Here is a 21,174-nt window from a genome sequence, read left to right as displayed (position 1 = left end):
CGCCGATTTTATGGCTGTATTTTCTCACTTCCGGCTCTCTCCTTTCAGATGATTCTAGCTAGCGTCACATTAACATAAAACAGCCAACACACTTACAGTCTCCTATTCACTCCTTTTAAACCTCTTTCCTCCTCATAGTTTCCTTGCTTTTGTGTCACATAAGTATATATATATACATATTAAATGTAGATCATTTTTTCTATCTTGCCTCACATGGTCAATGTGTCAATGCCAGTGGCCCAAAGGGGGAAGTGATCTTACTTTACCTCTTCTTGTGAAATTGAATACAGCGATACTAAATCTGGAATATTCAAAAGAAGCCACAGGAATTGTATTTATAGACTCATTGAATTTACAGCAAACAGGCTATTTTGATAGATTAATTTTGCTTAACTTTAGACTTTTAGACATTGCTGATACTTACTTCTAGGAAGGTAGGTAGTATTTGCCATGAAGTATAATTTGGGTGTGGGGAGGCCACATGTCAATCAAATGGAGGAAAGTAATTTTTTAAGTGCTTTTCAATGCACCGGTGACATTTACTGGTAAATACACGAGTGAAAAGGAAACAAAGGTGCCTAATCTGTAAATATAGATTGGGATGGGAAAATTGGTAAGCAAAAACCCGGGGAGAAGGAAGTTTGGAGACACCAAAGTACATAGGGCACTGGGGTACATATCACACCTTGACATGATCACAAACAAGCATCCTGCCCTCCCATCCTTCCTCAATCCCGCCTGGGCCTGAAGAAATCAAAATTGAAGAAGGTACTGTTCCTGCTGGGACTACAGGTTCCAGGGTTGAGTGGTACCCAGGGAGGATTTCCCTTCTCTGAGTAGGGGAGGGGTAGGGATTTACTAGGGTGGGGCTTGGAGGAGAGGAGGGAGACAGTTTGTGTTTACGATGTAAAGTGAATAAAAAATAAATTATTGAAAAAGGAAAAAGGTGGGCTAGAGAGATGGCTCAGTGGTTAAGAGCACTGACTGCTCTTCTGAAGGTCCTGAGTTCAAATCCCAGCAACCACATGGTGGCTCACAACCATCTGTAATGGGATCTGATGCCCTCTTCTGGGTGTCTGAAGGCAGCAACAATGCACTCACATAAAATAAATAAATCTTTGGCCTAGAGCAAGCAAGGTCAGAGAGAGAAGAAAAAGTGTTTGAAGTACACTACAGTGTACTTACATATATAACAAATAAATCTCTCAAAAAAGGGAGGGGGGCTTGGGCTTTGCAGGGAGGAGAAAATGATCTTACTCTGATGTCCCACCTGAGAAGTTCTAACTCGGTTGGTCTAACCTGAGGTTAGAGGTGGCGGAGGGGGAGGCTAGCTGTTTCTCAAGCCTTAACTGGAACATGAACCAGTGTGAACTGTGTCCCTTACCCATTCACAGGGCCCTTACATTTCGTAATTATTTAAGTACTTAGTGCATGCACGCGTATATGTTTGTGCATGTCCCTATGGAAGCCAAAGGTATCTTCTCCACTAGTTCATTAGAGAGATGAGAGAGAGAGAGAGAGAGAGAGAGAGAGAGAGAGAGAGAGAGAGAGAGAGAGAGAAGAAGAAGAAGAAGAAGAAGAAGAAGAAGAAGAAGAAGAAGAAGAAGAAGAAGAAGAAGAAGAAGAAAAAGAAAAAGAAGAAGAAGAAAAAGATAATGTTTCAGCTTCAGGGAGCCTAAGGTGATTCTCTCCTTTTCCACAACCTTCATTTTGTTACTGAGAGAACTTTCTAGGGAATCATATTTGGCCCTGGGAAACTCAAAGGAGCCAGAAAGGGTCCCAGAGGAGAGGAAGCAGAAACTGACAGCTTTGGATTTACTGGAGGCTTCTGGAACAACTACAGCTAAGACTGGCTTTCTTTAAAGATGGCCCAATCCAGTTCTCTAGGGAGAAAGCTACACAGCCATTCTGGGTGGAAGAATTGGCTTGGAATGGGAGCTTGTGCCTTTGGCTTAAGTGTAGTGTCTCCTGTGAATCATAGACTATCCGGTTGGACACAGAATGAATGGTGTGGTTCAACACAGACCACCATTCCCTCTGGGCTTAATTGGCCAAGAACTCTGAGTTTTCTCTCTTACTCAATAGATCTGTTAGAACAAAGATCAGCTCCAAGTTGATGGGTTTAAAACAGGATCCATGTTACCCAGGCAAGCTCATGCTCCTCCCCATGCTCCGGGATTCCTGAGTAACTGGCATTATAGCTGTGTGCCAGCCTGCTCAGCCTTTTGCTTTAAGCTGTTTTCTACTTCATTCTTCTTGTTTTGAGAGGGAGGGAGGCTTTCATCTAGAGGCAGGGTTTCGGAATGTATCAGTCACATTGAGCCATTCCTACCTGCCTTGTTGTCCTAAGTGTAATGGCGTGCTGCTAGGGTACGGACCTGGCTCCATAAAGAACTGTTTTCACGTGCATTGAGTTATTATTTAATCTTAGTAGTGCAGAGGGTTGGATTGAGGCCCTGGCTCATGCCAGGCAAGTGCTCTACCACTGCCCCACATACCCAGTTCTTTGTCATCAAAATATGTTACAGCCAATGGGAGAACACGATACATGCCACCATAGCTTCCTTTCCAGCGCTACTGAAATCAGTTTGTTGATTTTGATCTTTCTCTGATAGTGGGAATGGAAATCAGGGTCTCTTGTATGCTAGGCAAAGTGTTCTGCCTGAGCTATATCTGCCCCTCCCCAAAACCCTGTGTGTGTGTGAGAAACAAGATCCCACTGCATGGTCCAGGTTGGCCTTGAACTCACTCTGACACTGACACAGGTCTTAGACTCACAACCTTCCTACTCCAGCTTCCAAAGCTATTAGGATGACAGGCCTGCACAATTAAGCCCACTTTTTAGTTTTTAACAGATTAGGACTGCATTCCCTGGGTTGGCAGTGAGCTTGCAATCCTTGTGCTTGAGCTGTTCATGTAGCTGGGACAATAGTCCTGTACCACCAGGTCCATCCCAGCCAACTAACTGTTCTTCTAAGATAGAATACACTTTGGTAGACACAGAGACAACAGGAAATTTGTGTTTAATGAACAAACATGTTTTCACAGAGACCGTCTATATCACATTGCGGATTACAACGTAGATGAGCTGAAACTATTTTGTGCAGATTTAGAAGAAGGGAACCCTTTCAAAGAAATCAGGCATATAGAGGTAGTTGAATAGCATTGGTGGGGAGGGAGCGTTATCTTAATTTCCCTTCGACTCATGACCGTGGAAAAGTAAAATGGCTGCTTAACAAACAAATGGAAACCAAACCCATATACACACTTGCCACTGTTTAAGTGGCTTGCTTGATATTTTAATCCTGGCATTACGAAGCACGGCTTGTCTAACCACAGCCAATGGTGCCATGCTGAACTATTTGCTATCTTTTTTTCTCACTGGTTGTCATCACTGCATGAACAATAGATGAATGTCCACAGACTTTTTAAGATAATGCATAAGGTACAGTGTTGCTTTGTAAACTTCTGTTAATCACATTTGTGGCTGCAAACGGGTTTTAAATGCTACAGAGTCATGAAGCAAAAAGCTTTAAAGTGACACCAGGAACAGCAGTTCCAGGCACTTCTCTCTGGAGGTTATTTTAACATGTTTGGAAACGCCCACTTGTAAGTGAAAAGTTCTTCATTTCACCGCTGGATGTGCACAATCCAGACTATTACGTAGTTACGCAGTAGACTGATTGGAACCTATCATTCTAAAAGGAATTGAATGTGTACATTGTGCATGGCTCCTTTCCATTCCTGCCCTCTGAACATTAGAAATGCCAGAAAGCCTAGTTTACGCTGTGTATGCTTTTCAGAGCTGTCTTCTGTCCAGAATCTAAATCTCATTCCTTAGACCTGAGAATGGGCTTGCAGCCTGCCCATTTCTACCTTGACAGAGTTGAAATGGACGCACAGTCAACAAGCTGGGAACTCAGGGATGAATCTATGGCTAAAATTCACATGCTGGAAATGGAGTTGGCACAGGGAATGCAGGTTCCAGTGGGTCACAGTCTATCAACAGGGCGCAAGTTGTTGACAGGGGTGCAGTGACCCAGCTGTGGGAGTTCTGAGGCTTCTGTGGCTACTCACAGGGGATTATCTGAACCCAGGCCAGCTCCACAGGCAGAGATGGAAGCACCACATGTGCCATCACAACTCAACCCTGCTACTGAGGCAGCGTGGAACTTGAAGCACTTGGCCTTAAGAAAAGGCAAGCTATTGGAACAGTTCTCTGCTCCCCTAAATGAGGAGCAAACACCTTTTTTTTTCTTCTTCAAATTATCCACTGAAAAGTAGTTTCTTCATTTTTCACTTTCTACATTTTGCTGGTTTTTAGCTAGCAGCAGTAGTACGGTACAAAACAGAGAGGCGTAAGGTCTGCTTGCTACCTAGGGTCTCTTTGTGTGTGTATACACACACACAGATATATACATACATACACACACACTTACATGCATACATACACACATACATACGGACACACACACACACACACACACACACACACACAGAAAAAAATAATCTACAAGGTCTGGGTCAGTAATAAATTCAAGATAGAAAGACTAACCCAAGAAAGTGGCACAGTCTAAAAGAGGGTAGATTTTCTGTGTATGTCTCATGAGTGAGCTTAGAAACAGAACCCATCTACGTGCTAAAAATGTTCAAGTTCAACAGATTCGCCCACTTATATACATCCCAAAGGAAGTCAAAGCCTAGTATCCTGTCATTGGCTGGAGAACAACCCAACCTGGATCCAGGCTCAGAGGAAAGTGCTATTTAGCCCAGCAAAGATTTCCATGTGTTCTTGGGTATTCTCTTATCAAAGGAATGCTATTAAGAAGCCAAAAATCCACTTTCCTCTTGGATTAATAAGAGATGTGTTGGATGGCTTCATTTTACTCCACCTGGAACTTCTCATTTTGAGCTTTTGGGAGGTGTTTATGATTTGATTGCCATGTCTATTGAGTAAAACATATATAACACAAACTGTTCAAAGATCTGCTACATTGTGGGTACAGAATCAAGCTTGGCCAGACATTGAACATGATACATTGGCATATTCTTTAAAATTGCTGAGCCTCTGCATTCTTATCTATATATCTAACGATGCTGGCAAAAATGTTATTTCACGTGCCCAGGTGAGATCACTCATTCAGTTTAGTACCTGGCACATGGTAGGTTTTCAGTACATCATTGTAGAGCCTGTTATTTGGGGCAGCAGAAAGAAATACTATTGGCTATATGCAAACTCCATAGATGGTGAAATCTAATTGTTCTGAGATCGAATTGTTCTAGTTGAGATTCTCAATATATGAAGTACAGGGAGAGATGGTTTGGTTATTCTGATGGAGCCAGAACTTAAGGCTTCCATTCTATCAAGAATGCTAGATGCCCCCCAATATAACACTATTTTTTAGTCTTAATTAAAATGGGAATAATTTTCTTGGCCTAGAAATTAGTCCTTACAACTAATCCTCATTTTCTCTCCAGTCTTTTAATTTTCCTTACATTTCTTTTATTTCTATAGTACTGGAGAGAGAATCCGGCACCCTGTGCATGACAGGTAACCACTAGCAACTGAGATGTAGCCTCAGCTCTCCTCTGCTGGCCTCAACCCCAATAAGGAGTCACTTGCAAACTATCAAGTTCTGGTCCAAGAATCAGTGGTTTGTATTTGCAGTGGGGTGCAAATGAGTATTACAAGCAAAGGCAGTGCTTCACCCAACTGTACATGATTGATTATATTCTGCAACATGGCTGATAGTTAAAGTTTATCAAATATCTCCCATCATCAAGGCATTGTGCTAAGTAATTTCTGACATGTCTCATTTAATGTTCCTAATAAGTCTATATGCTATTAATATCAATACCATTTCATCTTTTAGTAAAATATATAGAACACTACCCAAATTTGCCTACTATCCTTGTGACAGGGTCATGCAAATCTTCTCTGTTTCATTCCAATTTTAGAATATATGCTGCTGATGTGAGCACAAGTACCATTTCATATACAAGAAAACTGGGACTCAACGGAAGGTAAATTACTTGCCAAAGTAACACATGTAATAAGTGGATATGCTTTTGGTCTTCTTTATTGTGTTTGCACTATAGAATAGGAAGCAACCATATTAGGACTCTGCTATAATTATATGGCTGGCTGGGCATCAGGTGGCAGGGAAAAGCTTCTTAATTTCCTGCTCTCTGAGCCCTCTAGACTTAACTTGGATAGTATCTACTTCTGTATTTACATTCCCCACACTTGCATCATTCTTTGCCAGTCCAGATTATTCCAAACATCAGACTGACAATGCTCTGACAACACAGCCTCCCTCCATCAAGCAAGTGCTGGTGATAAGTTGCTTTCTGCTTCCAAGAGTCTCCTTTATAGCATTTAGAGACCACCTCTCTCTCACACACACATGCACACACAAGCCTCACCTCTTCCATGTTTCTGGTGGTTATAGAAGAACCTAGACTGATCCTTGAAGCCCTTTCTCTGTGTCTTTCTATCTCTCTGTCTCTGTCTCTCTTCCTAATTCTCATTTTCTCCTCTGCCACTATGACATTCCCACACTCTGTTTTTCATGTTTTCTCTGACACAGAAGAACTAGTACTACGTAAGCTCAGAAACACTGCTTGCACCTATTCACTGTCTTTCTCCCCCTGCATTGAAATCTTTGGCCCATCATTACCAGGAGGGAAGGCAGTGTTTACATAAAAACATGGATTCATTCTCTGGATCTTTTATAGTGATTAAAAAGGGGTTCTAACCTATCCAGTTTCTTCACACTTTAAGAATAGTCTCTCAAGTATTTCAGCGCATGTTGGTACAGGTTTTAAACTTCAGAACTCAGAAGACATGGGAAAGGCACACCAAACTGAAAGCCATTCCCTCTGAAAACCAGGTAAATATTAATCTCTTCTGTAATTGCACTGGGGAGAAATTAATACTATTCTAATCAGATTGCCTGAAATAAATACCTATAATAGATTGTAATAAAGACACCTGTAATTCATCTCTCTGATCTTGAATACATCTTTCAACCTTATTCTGTATTACATATGGAAAATGGATTCTTTTACTTTACTTTGGTATACCCCACAATTTATGCCAAATCAATTAAATATTTTCTATTCCTTAACTCAAACTGAAAATGTGGAATCTGTGAAGATGAATTACTTTATAATTCTTCTTAAGTTCTTTTAAACTTAGCCCACTAGAATAGACCTGAACTATATAAAAGCCCAAGAATTGGGATTAGTTCAACAAAAACTGAGTAAAGAAAGAACATTGCACGTGGTTAGTACTGTTATCCTCCCTACATAGTCAGCCACACCAATAAATAAAGCAATGGACTTTTCAGTAACGTACACTTAAATAGTTACAAACGTATATGTAGAAAAACGATGCAGTAGTGCAAAAAATAAATTATTAAAACACAAAGAAGTATGAACATTATTTTACACAATGCTTTATAAAACCTGAACCATTTGAAATGAGACCTCAAGTCAGTGAAAGAACACAGCAACATTAGTATCTCTGCTTGACATTTCAACCACACACTCATTCAGCTATGAAAGACAAGTAACTTTTTAATTTCAGGAAAAAAAATGATGCTACACATCAACTCTTTTTGGCCTCTTCCACACTTCTGCTGTTTGTGTGTTAGCACAGTGTGTCAAGAAGCATCTGAAGACAGAAAATCAAACAGGTCACATGATTTGGTCTACCTGATTTCTGTGTGGTCAAAAAGAAGAGTAACATCTCTCTAAGGTACTCTCTTCTGTTAAGGTGTTATTGCAATTAGATATGTTTACAAGAACATTGCCCCGAGGCAGTGGAGAGTATGGAAATTCCTCTTCCACAATCCAGCCCCTTTAATTTTGGTTTCTTGATATAAAGGCCAGGATACGCCGAATACCATTCAGTCTATCCTTTAAGGACCTCATTGCTAGGAAGGGAAGCTGAGCCCTGCTTTCCAGGGGAAGAACCGCCAGTGTCCACCAGCACCAGGCTGGACCATTTGGATTAACCTGCAACAGAGAAACACAGTTCATGAATCCCATGCAGTCCATGTATAGAAGTCCACAGGCATACGGTAAAACATCCCACATGGAATTGCTTCTGCGTAAGGCAGAGACTGCAGAGAGTCTCCAGCATTTTCCTCCTCTTTCATGTCAGCTAAGCATACAGTGGCATGGTGGCAGGGGGTGAAGAAAATTGTTATTTCTCGGGCATCCTTGTAGCTAGGTGAGGCCATAAGATCAAATTTTGACTAAAAACAAAGAGAAGTGATATGTCTAAGTTCCTATCATGTTATGGGAAAAGAACATATAGTCTCTGCCTTCCTCTTTCTTCCATTTTCTTTTATTTCTTTTAATTTTTTTATTATTTTATGTGTATTGTGTCTTGCCTCCACGTATGTCTGTGCGCTACAGAAGTCAGAAAAGGGTGCCAGATTCCCATTAACTGCTGATTTTGAGCCACCATGTGGGTGTTGGGACTTAAATCTGGGTCCTCTGGAAGAGCAGTCAGTGCTCTTAAGCTTTGTGCCATCTCTCCAGCCCCTCCCCACTTCTCTAGCAAGATTGAAGACATGGTGATGATCAGTCCTCATCAATCAAGAAAAAGTAATCCTCTAAAGATGGCAGAGCGTTGTGATGGAAGAGCTCTGGTTTCTGAATCTTCTCTTGGAATAGAACTGCCTTAGCCCTCCAGGACTGACTGAGGCCTTCTTTCTCATTTGAGCCACAATCATATTTAGTACTTGTTAAATGAAGCAAATCAACATTTTAGCAGATGCACTATGTTCCCTCGGCAGTATGATTTTAAGAGATAGAGTATCCACTACTTTGTCCCTTCTACTTCTAAGGGTCTTTTTAGGTCCCCTGGCCTGATCCATTTAAAATTCAGGCCTTTATTCCTATGACTCTTTGGGCTTGGCATGTCTTTTTAACTCCCATCATTTTCTTTCTTTGGTGGAAGGCTGTAGTCTAAATATACCATGTCACTAACAGAACTATAGCTATCTTCTCCCCTGGAACCAAGAGCTATGATTTCCAGTTTCAAAGAACAGCAAACAAACATTCCAATTAGAAAACACATTTGTGTCAACCCTCAGGTTTTCCTTTTAAAAAGACACTTCACATGCCTTATCAATCCTTCACCAAAATTCTCTTTGTCATCAGCTTCCTGAGCACACATTTTAGACATTTATTGCTAAACCTCAAGTGAGTTTTCTTCCTACATCTTTCAAAGCAAGTCAGCTTTCAGCTTGCAGAGAAGCACATGTGGCTGATCTAACTCCTTCCACTAGAGGTTATTTCACTCCAAATTGTTTCATGTGCTTCTCCCTGAATGTCCGTCAACTCTTGGCTTCTCTGCGTCTTTAGCTTCATCTGGACACTACCAGGTTGATCCTCTGAATTTTTCCAGGATCAGCAACAGATACTTAAGCTGGTGTTAATACTGTGGCTGTTTCTAAGAAACCTCCCACTAAGATACGACATCCTTATTCTCAGAACAGCTTGGGCCTACAGGGTTAGATATAGCAAGCTGGATGAGTTTTTGCTGCTGCTGCCACCACCAAGGCAACACGATAACAAAACTAATAAGGAAGGAAATGATTTGAGCTTGCTATGTCATTAAGGCCTTATGAATCACGCTGAGGCGTCTGTGTTTTCTCCTGTGGAAGATGTGGTTTAGCATTGTTGATCTCTATCTTTTGCCTGACTGGGAGAGAATGTTCCTCAGCAGGTGAAGGGGAACATTAAGCCTGAACATGACCTTGTTCAGAGTTATGCTGTCTTCTTGAGTCACCACAGTTTATGCACCACTCAGAGAGCTGGAGCAACAGAAAGCAGTTGCTGTCCTTGCTCTCTTTAGCACATGGGAGTGATGCCTCTGTATCAGGAAGGGGAAAAGCCACTCTGGTCTGAGGGAAGCAAGACACCTCGGCCAATTAGAAAACAGAGAGGCATTTTGGAGCCTCAGAATGTAGTAGGAGGAGGGACTTTAGAGATTCTTAATGATCTTTTCTGATTTTAGAGAAAAATTGAAAGAGGGATTTGCCCAAGGTCAGAGTTAGAAAGGTAGGCAACATAGTTTTGGCAGAAGGGTCAGAATATATATATATATATATATATTAGAGTTTTCTATAGTGATAGAATCAAGAAGAATACATTAAGAAAGAAATCATCCAGGTGGTGGTGGCGCACACCTGTAATCCCAGCACTCTGGGAGGCAGAGGCCAGCCTGGTCTACAGAGTGAATTCCAGGACAGCCAGGGCCATACAGAGAAACCCTGTCTCGAAAATAAACCAAATCTAAAAAACCAAAAAAAAAAAAAAAAAAAAAAAAAAAAAAAAAAAAAAAAAAAAAAGAAAAGAAAAGAAAAGGAAAGGAAACAAATCAAAGAAGTTACAGAAGTGATTCTGTAAGACAGCCAGATTAGAATACAAAGAGATTAAGAGTATATATTTACATAGGCCATCTAATTTCCAAACTGGAATTCCCCACAAATATTGCCTGATAGAAAGCATAAAGGCACAGCTTGGTGGAACCAAACTCTACTGACTTTCCTAGTAGATTGTGGATCTGCAGTTTGAGCTCACAGAGTCAAAGAAGACAATTCAGTAGAACCTAACAAACTATGTCCTTGGGGGTCAGTTTTCTTAGGACCTGCTTAAGCTAGGAGAAGCGGTGAGGGTCTAGACTATGCATAGATAGGCTGGACATGACAGTTTATGCAGCAGTGTTCTTATAGGATAGGTGATCCTACCTCCTAGGTCCTGCAGCAGTGGGGACAATGAAGCTGGCTGGAGGTAGTAGTCTTCAGTTTCATCTCTCTTACTCCCTGGCCTTTGCATAGATCTTGTCACCCTAACATTCCTATGGTGGCTCTGGACTTCCATTGATGGTTCTGTTGGTGGTATCTGTGCCCCCTTCCTCTTGTCTCACTTATTTCTCAATATCTGTCTTAGGTCCAAGTTCTTACTATTTATCTTTGTTCACTCAATTCAGACCTGGGACAATTTTGGCCTTACTCATAGCTACTCCCTAGCTACACAATACCATATTGAATCCATCTTCTTGGCTGCATGACAACTATACACCCATCTAGTTACAAACCCTGGACATTCCCACCAGGTGGGGCAACCTATCCTAGATACATATTCTTATATACCTGGGGGTCTTCGTCCTTCTCTGGCATTGGACCAAAGTGATTTAGTATTCGATTCTTCAGAGATGTTTTAAGCGAATGAAACCACGACGACGCTTGCTCGTACACACAGTTGTGTAACCCCATGAGTTCAGCACAATCATCTCCCTGAACCTGAAACCATCAGAATGAAAGTGAAGCAACTTCCATCTCCTCTATCTACCTCAGAACTGTTTTGTACACCTGACTCTCTTCTGAGAATCTGACCCACCTCCCCTTCACTCATCTGGCCTTCTCCCGTGTAAGATATGGAACACCCAACACCTGGAGTACCAATATGGCAGAGAGAGCAGGAAGATGAATGCTTTGAGAACAACGCCTCAAACAGCAGACACACAGTCAAAAGCTTGACCTGGCACAGCTAAAGGCACAGGAGTGAAGAACATCATACAGGTTTAAGCCATGCCTCTGCCCCTCCCATTTTTACATCCATTTCTTTCCTACTCACTGGGAAGGCAGTATAACCATATATGTGCCTCAGTATGTCTTCAAGGTCAAATACATTTATCCAATGGTCATGTATGTATCCCCTACATAAATAATATAATCAAACATAGGATTGTTGATGTCTTCATCTACTCATAGCTCAGAAAAGCAAGGATTAATTGGGACATGTGACCATTTTTGCTTTCAGAGATGGCAAACAACTTTGATTTAGGAAGAGTGTTCTTGGGCAGGTTGTACATTTTAAAGACACAAATATATATCTGAATCAACAATAATCTCAAAAGAAATGAGTTGGGAAGTATAAATCAATCCATACTTGAAATACTTATGGGTAGACCCCATGCAAATCGAGCCCTTGGTGTTCCCAGCAGAGACCTAACACAGGTTGAATGGGCCCAGGGATTAGTCTGGAGAAACATTAAGCACAACTACAATTCAGCTAAGCAGGGAGAAGGACAGGAAAAGGGAGGACTATGGGTGCAATTGGGCAGCAGTCCAACAGCATTAACTCACGAGCAATTTGGTGAGGAACCCCAAGGCCTCATGGCAATTCTGCGAACCCCCTGTGTATTCCTCTTTGTATACCAAGCTACACTGATAATTTGGCTTTCAGGTTACTTGGCACTGGCCACTCTCACCTTTTGATCTTCAATGTATTCAATGTCAGCAGTGTTGTAGCCATCCCGTTGACCCTGATGAAGCACTTTGAAGCGCCTCTTGCCTATGCTGTCGACCACTGATCGGCCATCAGGAAAGAATTGGACATTTCTGATCTCTAAGATGCAGCCATATTCTGCAAACCTGTTTATTGAGAATCAAGTCAAGAAAGTAGATTGTCAGTGAGTTCTACTGTTCTTGGCCTGGACCCCAGCCATTCTTAAAACAGATGCTAGCATGTTGGTAATAGACTTCACAATCTCGATAATTGTAGGGACAAATTTCTATTAATTAAAGTTGCATGTTGTTGGCTCACACCTGTAATCCTAACATGGGGGAGGCTGAAATCAGATTGCTATGAGTTTCCTGTCAGTCTGGATGATACTGTGAGCCCCAGGCCAACTTGGAATATACTATGAAACCTTGTCTCAAAAAAAAAAATCTAGTGCTTACTATACAGTTTTTTGTTACAATATCCAAAATGGATTCATTCAGACAGGAACTGTACTTAGTACCTGGTGTGCACCAGTAGCTCATCAGTTCTCTCAGTAAGCAAAACCAGTAAGATAGGCATACCATCATGCTCACTTAACAAAGAAACTGGAGACAGACCGGCCAAATGATTTGTCCAACAACAAAGGTGTTCCAAGGTCATTGCTCAAATAAAAGTGGATAGTTTGACTCTAGAGCTCAACACTCTAACAAGATAATATGTTTTGTCTGTGTTGTTTGTCTCTGAGACAGGCTTTCATGTATTACAGACTGTCCTTGAAGATCATATGTAATCAAGAATGACCTTAAACCTTGCATTCTCTTGCCTCTACCTCCCTACTGTTGGGATTGTAGGTGTGCAATACCCTTCTGCTTTATGTAGTGCTGAGGATTGATCTCAGGGCTTTGTGACTGGTAGGCAGGCTGAGCTACAGCCATAGCCTACAAGACAAGTTTCTTTTTCAAAATGTATGCCACCTGCTGGATGAAAGGCTCCTTCTAGAGTTCTCTAGAATAGGGAGCCTCTCATACTGTAAGAAAGACTGTTATCCTCACAGATGCTTAGTGTTTTGAGCTGGCCTCATGGACCTGTTGACCCCACCTCTAGGAGCCTTCCAAAGTAAAGCATAAATACCTCTCCACCCAACTTCACTGGTCTCTAGGCCTCTTCACTTACCCTTTGACAGGATCTCCAAGGCACATGCCAAACTGTCTGGTGCCTGTCTCAATACATCTCCGAATCATCAGGCGGTAACAAGGCTCAAAGATGTGCAAGGGACAAGGAACAGTGGGATAGGCCATGGTACACACAAAAATAGGCACATTCTTATTTAAGCTGTCAGGAAGAGAAGATAAGATGGATCTCAATCCAAGGGGGCAGAACACGGAAAGACTGGCCAAATGTCATGATATGGTTCCCTTGGAGAAAGACAAGGAGTCATGGAAGCTTTAATGGGCAAGAGAAAAACACTGAAATGTTCCTGAGGCTGTAGGCCAAGTCTCATGATCGAGTGCAGACTATGCCAAGGCTGAAAGCCTCAACGGTCATCACACAGTGTAAGTTTGTTGATTAGTTCTCTATAAACTTACTGTGCATGACAGCTCTGCTGCCTCTTCCTTTCTTCCCTTCCTGTTCCCCCCACCCCTGCCTCCTTTCTCTGGCTGAATGGACAGATTCAAGTGAGGCACTTTGCTTGAGGCATGAAGAAGGGTACTGATGGTATACATACACCAGAGTTCAGAGGAGCAGTAGGAAACCCCCTGAAAAGTCCTCATATGCACCTCTAATTTGCAAAGCCTTCAGAAATCATTCAGAACAGACTCAGCCAGGAGGAGTAGGCAGCAATAGACTGCCAAGAATAATGTATTCCAGTGATGCTCAAATGCTCCTGGACATTAGAATAACCTAGATGACTGGGCCTCCAGAGTTACTGATGCATTCACTCTGGAACTAGAATATAGGAATCTACTAAATACCCTTGAAAATTCATGCATATGACCACTGGGAAACCCCAACTAGGCCAGCTCTTTATAGAGCCTGGCCCTCTGGATCATCTAATAAGTCCAGTACAGGGACACTATGCCTAAATGGGCCAAGATGTGTATGGCCATCTGCCTCCATCTTAAAAGGAGATAGGTCTGAGATGCCTTTAGACAAAAAGCCCCTTACTATGCTCCAGTAGCAATCAGTACAAACTTAAGTGATAGCTGAGAAAAGGATTGAGAAAGGTTAAAGGTTAAGTGAAGAATCAGGGGGAAAAGCCAAAAATGTACAGGGTGGTTTCACTATAAAAGTCAATGAGAAAGAAAGATTTCTAGTCTCTGAGAAAAATAGTATATGAGCCGAGAGACACATCCAAACCAACTGGATGCATAGTTCAAAATGGTCTCTTTCCAGGGGGCATATAACCACAAAGTTTTTCCCCCTCAGCAAACAGTTCACCTGAAGAATGCTGCGAGGACCCTTTTGGAGGGCCAGGAGGAGGGCAGCAGTCAGTGAGGTGAGCCTTAGCTATTATTTCCTGCTTTTCCTGCTAAGTGCACAAGAGGCAGAGCCCTTGAAGATGCAATTATGTCTTAATCACGACCCTTTACCTCTCATGCACTGTGTGTGGCAGAGGAAACATGCACACACAGGCACTATTGCCTCACATTGAGTGCTTGCTGTGCACAAACTCTTTGGGTCTTCAGAACAAGGCTACAATGTAAGAGCTATCTTGTTCAAGTCACTGGCAAGGAAACTGAGTCCCAGAGAGGTAAAAGGGCATTTTTTTTTTATCTAGGACTACAGAGTGTTCTTAGTGATGCAGGTGACTTTTAACCCCAGGTGTTTTTGTGCGTCACAGCACTCTTTAACCACCCCATCACCTGCTTAAGGACTCAAAGGAATCTTCTAGTTGCTCCATGTGGTCCCCTAATTAACCTGCTCCTTAGTTCCACGCCTCATACCATGCGCTCACTAGTGCTGAGATGCATCAGGTGACTCTGTGGTTTTGCCTCATGAACTTCTTTGGAAGCATGCTGGTAAAAGTTTAACAACTGCTTCTAAGGGTGGGGGGATGGGAGAGGGCAGTCTACAGCACTTGTTGAATTCATGGTGTAAATTCTCTCACCATGGGTATTTCAGGCTATTTACATGATATCACTTGAGTAAGGAGCTGGTAAGAAACGTGACAGTTTTCATGAAATGGAAAAGAGAGACAAGTGTATACTTACTTAGAAAGCTCTTCCATTTCCTCTTCAAAAAGCCTCTTCCGTTCCTTGAGTTCTTCTGGTAAGAACTTAGCTATGAGTTCTTCCATTATTACATTTTTGCTATATTTTCTTGATGGCAAGCACTAGAAGAGGAACAAGGTAATGAACTCTTATATGGCTCAAAGAAAAACAGAAAACTTGGGATGTAGCCCAGATAGTTGCCAAATCACCAAGTGTTGTGATTAGGACCCACAATTTGCAAGCAAATATGGCCACCATATGTGTATCTTTTGGATGTTAAGAGTTTTGATTTTCTTAAAAAATACACAGTTGATCCTTCATAATGAGAAAAAAATATTTTAACAAAGGAAATAATCACATTAAACTTTTGAAAATCTCACAGATGAGCTGGAGCTTTGGATTTGAGATCACATTCATGTTTGAACTGAAGAGGGAGTGGAACATATCTCCTTTTTGCTTTCTTTATTGTTATGTTTGCAAGCTCTCTCTCTCTCTGGGAAGTGCTGAAAGACTCTGGTCAAAGGATTCAGGGAACCAAATGTTCATATGTCCTTTCATGTCCTGTCCCCTCCATCCCAATCCAATGCTTGGCTCTTAGATATTACCAAGTCTTTATGTCTTAATTTTAGTTAAAACAAATACCACACAAATGCTAACAGCCAAGTACAGGTCTTGTCAAAATGCAGAGAACAATTCACTGTGTGGTGCTCACGCCAATTGATACAATTACCATACAACCTGTACTACTAAGGCTCAGAACATTCCAGACAAGGGGATAGAAAGATTGGAAGAGCCAGGGACCAAGGTCTATGCTTCCAGGTGGCTTTCTTCTTAAATGACAGGAACCTTGGAGCCATGAAATCTCAATTCAGTTTCCTCAACAAGACCTTAACAGGTGACAACACTAGAAAACTTGTCAAGGTGGGTGGAGGCAAGCTCCTGAGGCCCTTCTCCTAGATGAATAGCTACAGGCAACTAGTGATTGCTGAGAGAGGAAGAATCAGCCTTCTCCAGGGAGAAGCCCCCCAATTGGTTATCCAATATCAAGTCCATATTAATTGGTTATCCAATATCCAATCCATATTAAGAACATATGCATATGAGCAACACTAAAGGGACTCAGGAAGTTTTATTTATATATGTATATACACACCATAGATGAAACAACAGTTAAAGAGTAAGAAGGGAGTGTGGAAAGGGGCAGCATTGGATGGAGAGTGGGAGGGGGAAAGGAAGTAAATACAGTACTCATATGTACTCCTCAAATAATAATAAATAATACATGTGAGAGCCCAGTAGAGGGAGCTCCTGAGTGCCAAATTGCTGGCTTTAGACAATTTCCTTCCCCAGGAGTCTCTACTCTGTAATGGACACGATTGGAATATTTATCTCGTTGTTAAATGGCATAAGTATGGCCCTGAATGAAGTGAATACAGAGATAGATTAGAATATCTTCTAGCCTCTGAGTCTGAGACTCCACAGTATCTCCCTACAGGATGCCTTATCAGCTATTGCCATTGCCTGGCAAGGGGAGGGGGAAGGACAGTGCCTAGTCCCAGGCTTTAAAAGAAAGCAGTAACTCAAGAGGCAATTTAAGGAGGAAAGTAACCCCTCTGGTGGTGCTAAAACAAAACTCCAGGAAGCAGACACCCTAAAATGGTAACAATGCTTTTCTCTAGACTCTAAGAGTCTAGAAGGCTGAGCATATGGTCCCTTTTTCCTTCTGTTGATCTGAACTTTGACATGTTAACACACCATAGACGTTTCATTTAAATAGGACCACGGAATTCTTATCTACAATCAGGTTGCAAATCCTACCTCTTTAATCAAAGGAAAGCTGTGAGTTCAGCCCTTTCCCAATCCCAATACACATCCTCAAGGCTACCCTGGATGATGGCTCATTCCACCTTGTTATTGTCAAGAGTTAAGAAAGTCTTCATATATACTTCTAAGGACCCAATAGGAACCTCGTATTCCTGAGACAAGGCCTTTTTATGTGTCTTAGGTAGACACTGAAATCACAAAGCCCCTATCTCAGCTTCCCAAATCATGGGACAGCATGCATTACTATTCTCTAGAGCTAACCTGGCATCTGCTAACACTCTTCAAGTATTTTAAATGCAAAGCAATATTAATACTGGTTGTAAGCTGAGACTGATAAGTCTCTGAAGGAAGAAAAGCAAGACAAGATTCCTGTCTTTCACCACAGGAACCTCCGTAAGGCCCACTTGAAGATGTAAGCTGGTGGGGTTCACTTTAAATAATCTGAAGTCCTCAGAGCTTTACAAGCAGCCAAGTATTTGCTAGTAAAAACAGTGGCTCCTGAGCAGCTAAAAAAGAGACCACCTTGAAGATCTGGGAGGGTTCTTGGAGGGTGTAGTGGCAGGGGCCTTTAGCACCTGACCTCTTTGAAGCACAAATAAACATCATCATATGCAGAAGTCAGAGCTATCTAGTTCAAGGATAGTGGAAACAAAAATTCACTCAAGATTATTGTTTACGAGGTACCACAATGGGATCAGAACCAAGCCTTGTGTTTATCATCTATTTGCATGATTTTTGCTTCTAACACAAATGAACTTCATTACTGACAGTTATTGAAAAGCTAGATGTTGCCTCATTTTCCTGAAGGACTTCATGGAGGAAGGATGTCTAGGAGACAGCAGAAATAAACAGGTGGTGGGGGTGGTGTATTTTGGTCTAGCACAGTACAGTGGCTTAGGATCCAGCTGAGCACAGTGTTAATACAAAATAAGCTAACGCAACCAAAGAAGAAAGAAGGTTTACCTGTAAAAGAACATCTTTGCACAGTGGACACTTTGCATTATGATCCAGGCATCTCTCAAGACATTTCAAGCAAAAGGTGTGCCCACAAGGTGTTGTGACTGGCTCATAGAATAATCTGAAATTTAGGAAATGAATAGGAGAAAAATGTAATAAGATTAATAAAAAAGGCAGGGACACTGGTGGTTAAGGTTTCACAGTACTGTTTGTCAAAGCCTGTTGGTGGGGCACTCCTTTTGTTTTTCATCACGAGTGTTGTCACACCTCAGAAAAGCATTTTCTTTTCATTCCTGAGCTACATATAGAAAGAAGCACTGGTTCATTTTTTCACAGCATAACTAAATCATTTTGTAACATTAATTCTACCTTTTCCCTGTCTGGTCTAAGAAAATGCAGGTTAGTGCTCGGAGTGTCTGAATAGATTCCATTATAAAAAAATTGTTTAGCCAACCTGTTTACCTGAGTATATTGTATTCACACAAAACACACATTGAGAGATTTACACATGCATGCACACAGACTCTATACATGATGTTACTATGGGGAAAAACAACGTGTTTGCTAACTTTGAATCTTTTCTTATTTAAGTAACAGTTGGTGTCTGCCTTTTGTGTGGATGGAATACTTCCCCAGCAGTAATAATACTGTTAATGTAGTCACTATCAATAGATAAATAAAATGTGTGCATACATCTATCTACATATGAAAGTATGTACCATACTTCCATTAGATCTTATTTATTTGTTTTGGGAAAAGATGTTCTTAAAGCAATCTGGGGACACTTAATGAAAGATGTTCTGCACAGTCAGAGATGCACATATATACTTTGTATAAAGAGAGGCTCACCAGAAACAGGACCAGGAGTTAGGGGTCAGCTAATGATGACTTAAGAAGTGGGGCTCACATTTAACAAGATGGTTAGCACAGAAAAAAAAGGGGAGACAAATCTTGACCAGCTTATTTTGAGTTCCCAAGACTGTTGAATTGAGAGGAAGAAGCTGTCAGTTTCATATTATATGGTATCATATATATTTAATTTAAAAAGAGGTCAAAAGAAGAAGAGGTCAGTGATGTAGGAAGGAAGAGGGAAACGGCAAGAGTTGGAGGGGAAAAGGTGAAAATTATGTAAATACAGTACCCAGATATGAAATTCTCAAAAAAAAACCTCATTTTTTTCAAAAGACCATAAACATCTGGTGAATCTCAATACATCACAATGCACTATTTTATTTGTTGATTTGTTTGGGGGAAAACTTGGCAAGCTGATTTCTGAATGCAATAAGGAAATGCAAAGGGCTGAGTGCCAAGACGCATATGAAGAACAAGGATGTGGGAGGACTTGCTCTGCCAAGCATCAGAACTTATTATAAAGCCACGGTGATTAAAACAGGGTGTACTAACACAAGGACAAATAGATCCATGGAAGAGAATAGAAAGCTCAGGAATAGACCCAGACACGGATTCTTGACTTATGACAAATGGAGCATTTTAAAACAGGGCTATGGGAGTATTTTTAATACACAAATAGCATTATAGCACAAATGCTATAATGACCCTCTGTATGAGAAAATAAAAGTGGACCATCCTTGGCATCATACACAAGAATCAATTCCAGGTGATCTGGAAAATAAATCTAAAATAAAATCTAGAGCAATAGAGCTTTCAGAACATAAAATAAGAGAGCATATTTATGACACAGAGATAAAGATAAAACTCAAAAGAAACACTATAAATGAAAAGATTGTTTTGAGTGGGCTAAGATGAAAAATGTTTAAGTTTATCTAAAAGCATCACTGAAAGGGCAAACAGGCAAGCTATGTAGTAGGAGGGAATGTTTGCAATATGCAGGTAAGAAAAGGCTTGTATCTAAAACATACCTGGAGCCTGTAATAAAAAAATATCTAAAGCAGTAAGAGAAACAAAGAGCCTAGTAGAAAAACAGGCAAACACTGGCACATGCAGAAACAGCGGCCATCAATGGTACTTCCAAACTAGAGCTAACTCAAGCATCCCTCTACCATAGAATAGACTGGTACACCCACACAAGGAGATGTTATGTGCTAATGAACATGAACAAACTTTGCTTATACGTTCATGTGAATAAAAACAACAAAACAAAACAAAACCAACAACCAGAATCTGCCTACATTTTAGGACTTAGGCCAAACCAGCTGATACCATTTACAGCTGCATACATACGTATATGGTAAAACTATGAGGAACAAAATTGAACTCGAGAGAGAAGTTTTGAGGTTGTATTAGTTACTTTTATGTTGCTGTGAGAGAACATCATGACCAAGGTAACTTTTATAGAAGAGAGTTTGAGGCTTTATGGTTCCAGAGGGTTAAGGTCCTGCAAGGATAATAGGTGACAAAGTGGCTGGAGCTTGAAGCTGAGAGCTCAGTTCTCAAACCTCAAGCAAGCAACAGAGAAAGTGAACATAGTGGAGCATGTGTCCTTATTACATGCTGGGAAATCCTCTGGGTATATGCCCAGGAGTGGTATAGCAGGGTCCTCCAGAAGCCTCATGTCCAGTTTTCTGAGGAACCTCTAGACCGATTTCCAAAGTGGTTGTACCATCTTACAGCCCCACCAGCAGTGGAGGAGTGTTCCTCTTTCTCCACATCCTCGCCAACACCTGCTGTCTCCTGAGTTTTTGACCTTAGTCATTCTGACTGGTGTGAGGTGAAATCTCAGGGTTGTTTTGATTTGCATTTCCCTAATGACTAATGATGTTGAGTACTTCTTAAGGTGCTTCTCAGCCATCTGAAGTTCTTCAGGTGAAAACTCTGAATACTGAAGATACAATTAGCATATCAAATGATTCCCATGAAGAAGGAAGAAGAGGGCCCTAATCCTGGAAAGGCT

The 21,174-nt window shown here is 41.2% G+C and overlaps 1 protein-coding gene and 1 non-coding gene across 2 annotated transcripts in view; both read right to left on the bottom strand.

Annotated features, from left to right (window-relative positions):
• Positions 1-5,875: 5,875 nt before the first annotated feature.
• Positions 5,876-5,982, bottom strand: LOC127675860 (U6 spliceosomal RNA). The gene has a single exon (XR_007975548.1). It is a non-coding gene; the product is annotated as a U6 spliceosomal RNA (small nuclear RNA).
• A 1,462-nt stretch (positions 5,983-7,444) lies between these two features.
• The window catches only part of Lonrf3 (LON peptidase N-terminal domain and ring finger 3), a 33,894-nt gene continuing 20,164 nt past the window's right edge, over positions 7,445-21,174 (bottom strand). Inside the window, exons 6-11 of the mRNA XM_052171434.1 lie at positions 18,309-18,423; positions 15,522-15,643; positions 13,483-13,641; positions 12,296-12,458; positions 11,175-11,324; positions 7,445-8,022 (exon numbers count right to left, since the gene is read on the bottom strand). Coding sequence (XP_052027394.1) covers positions 7,867-8,022; positions 11,175-11,324; positions 12,296-12,458; positions 13,483-13,641; positions 15,522-15,643; positions 18,309-18,423 — 865 coding nt within the window. The 3' untranslated portion in view covers positions 7,445-7,866. The remainder of the gene's footprint in view (positions 8,023-11,174; positions 11,325-12,295; positions 12,459-13,482; positions 13,642-15,521; positions 15,644-18,308; positions 18,424-21,174) is intronic.

The sequence above is a fragment of the Apodemus sylvaticus genome, chromosome X, assembly GCF_947179515.1.
Source record: "Apodemus sylvaticus chromosome X, mApoSyl1.1, whole genome shotgun sequence".
Classification (NCBI taxonomy): domain Eukaryota; kingdom Metazoa; phylum Chordata; class Mammalia; order Rodentia; family Muridae; genus Apodemus; species Apodemus sylvaticus.
The sequence above is the reverse complement of the archived record's forward strand: the minus strand, read 5'-3'. Positions and strand labels throughout refer to the sequence as shown.